We start from the raw sequence: 11,579 nt of genomic DNA on the forward strand, positions 1-11,579 counted from the left end.
TACTAGCTGTGTGACTCTGGACAAATCACTTAACCCTCATTGCCCTGCCAAAAAAAAAAAATGAACTAGGAACAAAGGGGATTACCCATCATGAGACATATTTTTGGACGTGGAAACTGTGTAGATTTGTTTTTCTTGGTTATTGGTTATAACAGTTAAGGAATTTTTAGGAGAGAAGGGAGCTCACAACTTTCGGCAGGGAGGGAGAAAGAAATGAAACAAGGCCATTGAAGCATCTTTAAAACTACATAGGGGCAGCTAGGTGGCGCAGTGGATAGAGCATCGGCCCTGGAGTCAGGAGGACCTGAGTTCAAATCCAACCTCAGACACTTAACACATACTAGTTGTGTGACCCTGGGCAAGTCACTTAACCCCAATTGCCTCACTTAAAAAAAAAAAACACAGCTACATAGAGGAAAGTACAAACATACTGTTTTGAAGTAAAACGTATCATATGTATTTTTTTTTTTAGTGAGGCAATTGGGGTTAAGTGACTTGCCCAGGGTCACACAGCTGGTAAGTATTAAGTGTCTGAGGCTGGATTTGAACTCAGGTCCTCCTGACTCCAGGGCCGGTGTTCTATCCACTGCGCCACCTAGCTGCCCCCATATGTACTTTTTAAAAAGCAAGTTGTGGGGCGGCTAGGTGGCGCAGTGGATAAAGCACCGGTCCTGGATTCAGGAGGACCTGAGTTCAAATCCGGCCTCAGACACTTGACACTTACCAGCTGTGTGACCCTGGGCAAGTCACTTAACCCCATTGCCCCGCAAAAAAAAAAAAAAGGCAAGTTGTACATAATAGAAATTCATGATTTCTCAATGAACTTCTTTGTTCTTTTTATATATGGAAATATTTTCTCTTTTTCAGTCTTTAAATTTAGATTTTTTTTAAAGAAAAATAATGTTAGCAATGGGGAAGATACTAGCATAACTCCAGAAAGTGTTTTAAAGGTGACTTCTTTATATAAAATAATAAGTAGTAAGATGTCTCTTTTTTTTTTTTCTTCTTCCCACAGAAGTTGTAAGAACAAGGCTACGTGAAGAGGGAACAAAATATAGATCTTTCTTCCAGACACTCTCTTTGGTTGTTCGAGAAGAAGGATATGGGTCTCTCTACCGTGGTCTAACAACACATCTGGTCAGACAGATTCCAAACACAGCTATAATGATGGCCACCTATGAACTGGTAGTCTACTTACTCAATGGATAGCAGTATTTTGCCTCAGTCCTAAGAAGGGGGAAGACCAAAAGATTGCAGTGGACCATAGAATGTCAAAGCCAGCTTGGTGGACAGAAGAAAAATCATTCGGGAACATATAGCTATGCCCTAAAAGGATGATTGGTGTAGGAATCAATACAGTCCTGCTACCTTATTTGGCCTTTTGGGGCAATATAACAAAACCTGGGCCAGCTCTTAAGGGAATGCCTTTAAATAGTCCATTTTTCAAAATTGCCATTTTCTCTAATGTGCGCCCAAAACAGTTCAATTCTGATCCCTGGTAAGGTGGGAGTGTCTAATGTTTTTACTCCATGAGTACTTTTCCAAGCAATGCCTCCAGTAAACATTAATTGTATTATATTCTTATCAAAGATAGGGTTGGATAAAACGTGGATTTCTACTTGTATGTGTTCAACTCTATATTAAGTTTTGAGTTAAATTTTTAAAATTAAGCTTCTGAGTACCATTTCCATGTCATCTTTAATAAGGTCATCGTATCTTCTGGCCTAAAGTGAACTATTTCTCACAATAGTCCTATTTATGGTAACTGGTAAAATGTCCGAAAAGGATATATTGAATTCTTTAATATTTAGTTTTTTATTTCCATTTGTACCAGCTCTTGATTTTGAGCAAAATGAGCCTTTTAAGTACCTCTTTAGTAAATACACTTCAGGTTGGAGGTATGCTTTCTTGCAGCAGATTATGGATCCACCTAGGTTGATTTTTTTTTTTTAATGAAACAGAAAAATTGATTGTTGACTATTTTAGTGACTACATTATGTCCTGAAATCTTCCCTACATTGTAATATATGAAGACAGGAAGTAAGATTCTTTCAAAAATAATTTGCTGTCTTTTTAATTCAAGGGGGAAATATTTTGCCACTTCTGAATTTTGTTTATTGTTTTTATAGCTATATCCCTACATGTTAAGAACTTTGGTTTTTAGCACAATGCAGTCTTCATGCTGTTAATGGAGAAAATGGTAATTAAGAATGTTTTAAAGCATTTCCCTTACATATTATATCCCTTCTTTAAAGAGCAACATTGTATTAAACTGTGGCAACACAAACATTAAAAAGGGGCCCCTAACATCTGACTTGCCGGTAGTAATTTTATTGACGTAGTTTTGTAAATGATATTTACAAATTGCATTTGAAAAGAGAAGTTCATTCTGTGATAATTTACTAAGTGACAAATCATAAGACATTAAGGTAAAATGTGCTAACAGTATGTAGCTTTTAACATTACTATTAGACTTCTCAATTGCACCTTTTAATACTTAAATACGGTTCATATCTATGTGGCCCTTAACAAAGATGTTTACTATAATTGTCAGTAGACTTCTCCATATGGATGTTCCTACACTGGTTTACAGAAGAGTGCAATTAATTTCCAGTGTGACATTTCAGTATACATAGAACTAAGTTTTGTGCAATGGCTATTATCTTAAGAACGACTCCTTATGCACTTTGTGGCCTTTTTTGTGGGCTGGAAGGGGGGGAAGCTTGTGATTTTTTTTTCCATGTTAAGATTTTAAAATATTGGTAATGAGTATTAGTCAGTGTTCAAAACATAATATAAATTGTTCACAAAGTATTTTTTTTCTGATTCCCATATACTACAGGAGAAACTATGTCCCATCTAATTACTCATGGATTGTGTTATATCTTGTTTTGGAGTTGTATGTGTTATATATATAGTTTTTCTTGTGTACTCTCTTCATTGGTAATGCCCTCCCCACCAAGCAGTTTCAGTGAGCCATTGCAAGGTTCAACATAGAAATATTTTATAGCAGTTTTCCTCTGCTGTCAGCAATGAAGCACAGTGATCTTCTAGTTTTCCTTTAAGAACTGGATGTTTTTGAGGTGCTTTGATTGGAAATAGAGTATTCCAGCCAATTTGGAAACCAAAAGTGAATTAAATGTAATAACAATTGATACACTTTCAACTAATTTTTACTTTGATGTATTTATTGAAAAACACTGAAAAAGAGGGTTTTCTAACTCCGATTCATAGACGAGTCTACATCATGAATGTATTCTAGCCTTTCTGGTGCCACATATGCTACCTAATTACAGTGCCATATATCCTATGAGTGACTCACAAACATTAGTTGAATTGAATGTGGAACAGAGGCTCCTCCCATCCTAATGGGATTCAACAAATACCTAATTGATAGTGACAACAAAACTAATAGCTAAGCAAAACTTTACTTAGTTACTTCGAATTAAGAGAAGAGTGCCGTTTAATGGTTAAAAACAGGTATTCTAATCCTGTATAAATTAATTTGCCTTTAAATGCATGCATACATACCACATTTAAACATTAGTATTGTGTATGTAATAAAAAAAGAAGATAGTGTAACCTTTTGCTGTGTTGTACTACTAAGAGAAGAGCAACAATGAATTCTAATTCTAATTGACAGTTGTTATTGTCAGATTCTCCAAAGCAAAATCTCCAGGTCGGTTTATGTGTGGAGGTCTGTTAGGTTAAATTATGTATGAAATATGTATAAAAACATTCTGTTTACCAAAGGCTTGTTAAAAGATTCCACCTCTTTTGGTTTTTATTGATTTTAAATGCGGAAACAATTTGTTGTGCTATCAGAGTGTTTAAATTAACCCTTCCCTCCCCTCCCCCCCCATTTTACCATGTCTTATATTCTTTCACATGTTTGCCATTAGATCATAATATATAATTTCTGGGATACAAACAGCCAATTAGCATTCTTCAGAATATACCTATTTATATGTAATCCTCATGGAAATTTATTATATATGTGATTACAGGTGAAACATAAGTCCTGAAGTAACATTCTGTAATACTCTAATAGAACAGTAGGTGGGACTCTAGTACATGCTGGGTCATAGAAACAGATGCCTGAATGTTATTGTCCAAATTTGAGCTTTATTAGTTATGATCATGGTATATAAATCCATGAAAAAACTGTACCACCAAAGCCTTTTATTACTTCTCATTATGGATAAGACTTTGTAGAACAAACATAACAAAGAGTAGCACCTCAAAAAAATTATAACTTGAAACCACAATAGAAAGAATATCAGTGGGTTATGTAATGGCATTGTCTCCTTATAAATCCTAATACAAGGTATGAAATAGCATTGCTATATTAGGACCAGCAGAGTTTGGGTGTTACAAAGAAAAATGGTATATAATCTACCTTTAATTGAAGTATAAGTATTTCTTAAAGTTTTTAGGATGGCCTTAAAACTACTTTAAAAAAACCCAATTCGTGTATTTTATGATTGATTATTAACTTTTTAAGTTAATCCAGCCAAGGTACCTCTTCATCTTTTGGCATTGTTGGTTGTTTGCTTGACCCTCTCATATTCTGTTAGGGACTCCTTTTGTGATAGCACACTTCATCCCTTTCCCATTCCGGTGTTGATCATGAATTTTAACATTCCTGAGACATTACTTCCAAAGAATTTAAATTGGAAAAAGACATTTTGTATAAAACTCTTTAAAATGAAATGCCTTTGAGTAAAATGTACTCTTTCTTTCTGCCCACCCATCCCTTCTTGTCTATCCTTCATGTTACTTACCTCTGTGCTCGTTTTTATACTAATCCTTCTAGGAACTGAAAATTCTAAACTTATGAGTTTGTGTAGTGTTTTTTGGTTTGTAGTTTTTTTGTTTTTACCCCACATATGTGAATTTTAAAATTATGACCCCTCAGTCATACCTAAATAGTTTACTCCCTGAAAGTTGAAATACTTTGACATTCTTGTGAGGTTTTCTATTCTTGCATCTATGTGAGTGGCTGTAAATTGTGTGCATATGCCCTATATTTATGTTATCTAGCTGACTTTTGTTGAACTGTTAAAATTAAAATTAAAATGCTTATGCAAATATGGTAACTTGTTTTTGCTACTATGTTGTAAAATTCATCATTTGGTATTTTGAGAATTTAGTTATAAGGGGCAGCTAGGTGGCGCAGTGGATATAGATCACCGGCCCTGGAGTCAGGAGGATCCGAGTTCAAATCCGGCCTCCAACACTTGACACTTATTGTGTGACCTTGGGCAAGTCACTTGACCCCAATTGCCTCACCAAAAAAAGAGAGAGAGAGAGAATTTAGTTATGCTTTCTTAGGATTTTAAGTAGAACAAATAGCTGCTGTTCATTTACTTCAAGAGACTTTAGGTCTCCAGGACATTAAGATTATCTATTATGATGAAAAGAAGAAACAATATCATAGCACTTAACATTAAATCCTTGTATAGCATTTTTTCTTATTATTATCCTCTTACTTTCATTGATGATAAATATTATTTCCAAAAACTCCAGAAGACTTTGGTTTAGTTTTAAAATGAATGAATCCTTGGGGCAGCTAGGTGGCGCAGTGGATAGAGCACTGGCCCTGGAGTCAGGAGGACCTGAGTTCAAATCCAGCCTCAGATACTTGACACTTACTAGCTGTGTGACCCTGGGCAAGTCACTTAACCCCAATCGCCTCAACAAAATTTAAAAAATTAAAAAAGAAAAGTAAAATGAATGAATCCTTGGGACAGCTAGGTGGTGCAGTGGATTAGAGCACTGGCCCTGAAGGCAGGAGGACCTGAGTTCAAATATGACCTCAAACACTTGACACTTACTAGCTGTGTGACCCTAGGCAAGTCACTTAACCCCAATTGCCTCACCAAAAATAAATAAAATGAATGAATTCTTGTCCTATATAATATTAAGGATATTTAATTTATACGAACTTACTGACTTGTCTTCCCAGTTATTTTGCATGTAAATTTTGATGCAGTTTTAGTTTTGAAGGAAGTTAAAGTTGTTGGATTAAGCATGTAAATATCCATATGGTTTACCCAGTAGAATTACAAATTTGGAAGTTAATTTGTTAGGACATAGCTCTACTAATTCTGAGAAGGAATAATTGCTTTAAGATTTTCAAAGTACATCAGACATGTTATTCATTTTATGTTCTTTTAACAGCCCTGTGAGGTAGGTGTTACTCCCATTTTTTATGGGATGAGAAAATTGATGTAGACAAGTTAAGTGACTTCTCATAATCACACAGATAATAAGTGTCTACTGTTGGATTTGAATTCGGGTCTTGACTCCAGGCTCAGTACTCCATTCACTGAGCCACCTAGCTGCCCAATTTAGGCTTAATGCAAGGAAAATTTTCCTAACATTTGGAGTTATCCTTAATTGGGATCAGCTGCCAGAAAGGTGGTTATGTTCTCCATCATCATCTCCAAGGAGGGGTTGAATGGGGAAGCCAAGGGTTATTCTTGCTCAGATACAATTGAAATAGATGGTCTTTTATGACTGAAAATTCTAGGATCCTGTTATGCTGGCTTTAGCTGCCTTACAGGGATGTTGGGACAAATGATATTTGTAAACCTTAAGAAATGTGAGTTAGGGGTAGCTAGGTGGCACAGTGGATAGAGCACTGGCCCTGGATTCAGGAGGACCTGAGTTCAAATCTGGCCTCAGATTCTTAACACTAGCTGTGTGATCCTGGGCAAGTCACTTAACCCCAACTGCCTCACCAAAAAAATAAGTAATTTTTTTAAAAAAGAAATGTGAGTCACTGTTAACTGTTCCACTGGACCAAATCTTCTTAAACTGGATTGCAGTCCTATAATGGGGTCGCATTAACGGAATGTGGGGGTCGTGAAAAATTTGGCAACAGTTATGTTTACCTATTTTATGTACCTGGGGTCACATAAAAATTTCCCTAGGGTAAAAAGGTGTTATAAGTGGAAAAAGTTCAAGAAGGCCTGCACTAGACTAAATAGAGGAAAAAAGAATCCTTTAAAGGTCCCACCCAGCTCTCACCTAAGCTATTATATATCACTGAAAGAGAAACTGATAAAGATTAGAACATTTAAATGACTGTTAATTGTTTTTTCCTGTTACAGGGTAGGTAAGGTTTTGAGCTTGACTTTAAAAAGTGTTGGTAATTCTAAAATACTTTTATTGGGGGAGGGGGTGTCAGGACCTCTGATGTCATCAGAATCAGATCTGGGGCAGCTAGGTGGTGCAGTGGATAGAGCACCGGCCCCGGAGTCAGGAGTACCTGAGTTCAAATCCGGCCTCAGATACTTAACACTTACTAGCTGTGTGATCCTGGGCAAGTCACTTAACCCCAATTGCCTCACTTAAAAAAAAAAGAATTAGATCTGAAGAAACTTTTACCAATGCAGTTAGGCAGCTTTTGTGGAATTAATAATTTTACAAAATTTCCTGGAACACTGAGTAAAGGTTGACCTCAACCCACTGCCAACATGAAGAAGGTCTAGAGAACCCAGGTCTTCCCGGCTCCAAGGTCTCCTATTCACTATACTACCCAGTATAATAATCTCATTTGAAATCAAAAGAAATAATATTTGACAAAGACACTTAATAAATGCTTATTTCCTTCATCCCCTTCTGCTGCCTGAAATTATCAATATTTATACTTTTTTAAAGACTGTCAGAGAAGATTCTGCTATTTTCTTCAATGTTAAATGTTTATTTCTCTATGACCTTAAAACATTTTCACAGAATTTGTTTTATTTGAAAATTATTCCTAGGGGGCAGCTAGGCGGCACAGTGGATAGAGCACTGGCCCCTGGAGTCAGGAGGACCTGTATTCAAATGTGGCCTCAGACACTTAACACTTAACCAGCTGTGTGACCCTGGGCAAGTCACTTAACCCCAATTGCCTTACCAAAAAAAAAGAAAAAGAAGAAGAAAATTATTCCTAGACATTGACATATTAGTTGTTACCCACTTCACAAGTTCAGTAGTTCAGTGTAGAAACAAAACAGTTCTCTAAACATAATTCTCCCATTAAAAGAATTTTATCATTAGCAGTCTATTGCTACGAAATAGATAAGTAGTAGTTTGAGACTCACATGGTATTCTCTCTGCCAGGGCTCATCTTTAAAGCCATGTGTTTACATGTAGTAAAAGTTGTAGAGGATTGAGCTACAAGTTTTTGGTTTAAGTTCAGGCTGTATGACACCTACTGGTTAAAAATGAAAATTACATTCTATTTGATGAATGATTTGGTCAGTGTTTTGCACTGAGGCAATAGGTTCTTTTGCTTCTGTGTTGATAACCAAAGTTAAAAGTAACATTTAACAAGGCCTCTTTTTCCTGCTAGTCATGGCGATAGAGAATGGACCTATGATTTCATTGGTACAGAGAATTGCCACATAGGACAACTACCAGTGTAAATCCGTGCCATGGTCTTAGACCATGGTCTACAACACTTGTAAAGTGAAGTAATTTATCATGGATTCACATAGCCAGTATTCGTCATACCATGCTGCTTCTCATGGTTAATTAAGAATATTAAAGGCATTAACAGTTATAAAAGATAAGGAGGAAATGTAACATCCTCCCTGTCCTCAATGTCATTACAACTGCCATCTGGGCCGGGGGGGGTGGGGGGGGGGGGGGGGGGGGGGGGCAGGGATAAAATAGACATGTGAAAGTTGAATAATGCCAGGCAGTATGTGATTACCAAACTTGAGTTCAAAAGTGGGAAAATGCACTATGAGCAATTGGACATTCTGCAGTACAGTTGGAAGCTTTGTGGAAAGGCAGAACTTTATTTGGACCTTGGAAGATAGGTAGAATTCTGATAGGCAGGGAAGAAGTTGTTCTTGGGAATAAAATGAACATTATGGGGGGAAATAAGATTCTGTAGGTGGGACCAGATAATGGAAAGACTTAAAAGTCAAACAATCAGGGGCAGCTAAAGCACTGGCCCTGGATTCAGGAGGACCTGAGTTCAAAGCCGGCCTCAGACACTTGACACTAGCTGTGTGACCATGGGCAAGTCACTTAACCCTCATTGCCCCGCCAAAAATAAAAGAAAGTCAAACAATCAAATTTAAACTATCTTGAGTGCACTAGGGAATCACTGAAGTTTTTAAGGCAACAGAATGATATGATAAAAGATAATCCTGCTAAATATGTTAATCAACAAAATCTAAGTAAATGTATTGATTAAGGTGCCAATTTGCCTTGAACCTCAGGTAAAGGCAATAAAGTAATACTGACATTCATGTAGTATACCTATTATTTCATCCACTGGCTTCTTTCTAAAGAAGTTCCCTTGGAAACAAAACTGGTAAAACATTTTCAATACAAGGAAACTGAAAATAACTCATTTCCTAAACTTAGGATTTGCTAAATATAACAATAATAATAACTGACATTTATATAGAATCAGAAATCTAGAGCTAGAAGTGACCTTAGAATTTACCTAGTTCAACCCCCTATTTTTACAGATGAGGAAACTGAGGCCTAGAAAAGTGAAATCATTGGGCTAATGTCATTCTGGTAGCAACTGACAGCTGGAATTGGAACCCAGATTCTCTGTCTTCAAATCAATAAACATGGGGGCAGCTAGATAAAGCAGTGGATAAAGCACTGGCCCTGGGTTCAGGAAGACCTGAGTTCAAATGTGACCTCAGACACTTGACAATTACTAGCTGTGTGACCCTGGGCAAGTCACTTAATCCTCATTCTCTCGAAAAAACAAACACATCAATAAACATTTATTACCTGTTATGTTCCAGGCACTACATAAGGCTCTGGGTGTACAAAGACAAATGAAAATCCCCACCCTTAAGAATTTTTCTATAAAGGGAGACAGTTTACCTATATAAAGGTATACAAAATAAATATATAATTTATTAGGGGATGACACTGGGGATTTGGCCTGTATAGTATCTACTGCTTTCATTATACCACTAATAACCTTCCTCTGTGTCAACCAGGATGAAGTACAATATTCCAGATTTAGTTTGCCCAGCACTGTATTTTGCACTTATGCTAATTTAGCTAAATATTATTAGCTATGTGGGGCATCGTGTCATATTACAATTAATTAAATTTAAAATTAAATAAAATCGGGGGCAGCTAGGTGGTGCAGTGGATAAAGCACCAGCCTTGGATTCAGGAGGACCTGAGTTCAAATGTGACCTCAGACACTTGACACTTGGTAGCTGTGTGACCCTGGGCAAGTCACTTAACCCCCATTGCCCTGCAAACCACCCCCCCCCCAAAAAAATTCCTAGGTTCAAAAAAATTAACTGTTGAGCCACCTCTTACCTTCCTTGCCCCTCCTTATATTTAGGTGGTTAGGGTTATAAATCTAAATAGAGGGTTTTGCATCTCTATCTATGAAGTTTTATCATCTTATTTTCAGTTCTTCAGCCCAATAGGTCAACAATCCCACCTAGTTTTGTGTCACCTATAATTTGATAGGCATATAAAATTTATTTGAAAGCTTTGAACAGCCATTTTTTTAAATGCTCAGAGTTACTAAAAGAGAAATATAAATTATAATAAAACATGTATCATCTCACACCAATTAGATTGGCTAAGAAGGTGTGGGAAAATAGGTATACTAATGCACTGTTGTTACAGTTATAGACTAGTCCAGCCATTTTGAAAAACAATTTAGAGCTGTCCAAAAAGCTATTAAGCTATGCATTCTCTTTGACCCAGAAATTTCTCTACTAGTTCTGTACTCCAAAGAAAAAAAGAAAGGACCCACATGTACAAGAATGTTTATAGGGGGCAGCTAGGTGGTACAGTGGATAAAGCAACGGCCCTGGATTTGGGAGGACCTGAGTTCAAATCTAGCCTCCAGCCTCAGACATTTAACACTAGCTGTGTGACCCTGGGCAAGTCACTTAACCCTCATTGCTGCACCAAAAAAAAACCCAAGAATATTTATAATGGCCCTTTCTGTAGTGACAATGAATTGGAAACTGGAGAGATGTCCATCAATTAGAGAATAGCTGAATAAGTTATGCTATATGAATTCAATGCAATATTATGGTGCCGTATCAAATAATGAAGGGTATAGTTATAAAGACTTGGGAAGACTTCATATAAACAAAGGGAACAAAGGAAATGAGCAAAACCGGGAGAACAACTTCTATAGTAACAAGAGTAATTATAATCAACTCTGAAAGAGTAACTGATCAACACAATGTCCAACCACAATTCCAAAGAACTAATGATGAAACATGCTATCCACCTCCAGAAAGAGAGCTATTAGAGGACCTATCAGAGTACAGATTGAAGTATGTTTTCTTCTATTTTGGTGGGGGTGGAGGGTGGTGGTGGTGATGGTGATGGTGGTTGCGGTGATGGAAGGAATATAACTAATCTGGGATTTTCTATGACTATACATATTTGTAATGGGTCTTGTTTTTCTTGCCTCCTCAATGGAGGAAGGGCAAGAATTTGGAACTGAAAATAAAATTGATTTTCTTTAAAGCAATGAACAAAATTTTAAACAGCCTCAGAGAAACTTTTAAATTTCTTTGGAACTAGAGTCCTTAACCTGGGTTCTACAGATTTCAGAGGGT

The 11,579-nt window shown here is 36.7% G+C and overlaps 1 protein-coding gene across 1 annotated transcript in view; it reads left to right on the top strand.

Moving 5' to 3' along the window:
- SLC25A36 (solute carrier family 25 member 36) overlaps positions 1–5,099 on the top strand; it is a 46,170-nt gene extending 41,071 nt beyond the window's left edge. Inside the window, exon 7 of the mRNA XM_043992979.1 lies at positions 1,016–5,099. Within this exon, the coding sequence (XP_043848914.1) occupies positions 1,016–1,209 (194 nt within the window). The 3' untranslated portion in view covers positions 1,210–5,099. The remainder of the gene's footprint in view (positions 1–1,015) is intronic.
- The last annotated feature ends 6,480 nt before the right edge of the window (positions 5,100–11,579 follow it).

The sequence above is a fragment of the Dromiciops gliroides genome, chromosome 3 (assembly GCF_019393635.1).
Source record: "Dromiciops gliroides isolate mDroGli1 chromosome 3, mDroGli1.pri, whole genome shotgun sequence".
NCBI lineage: Eukaryota > Metazoa > Chordata > Mammalia > Microbiotheria > Microbiotheriidae > Dromiciops > Dromiciops gliroides.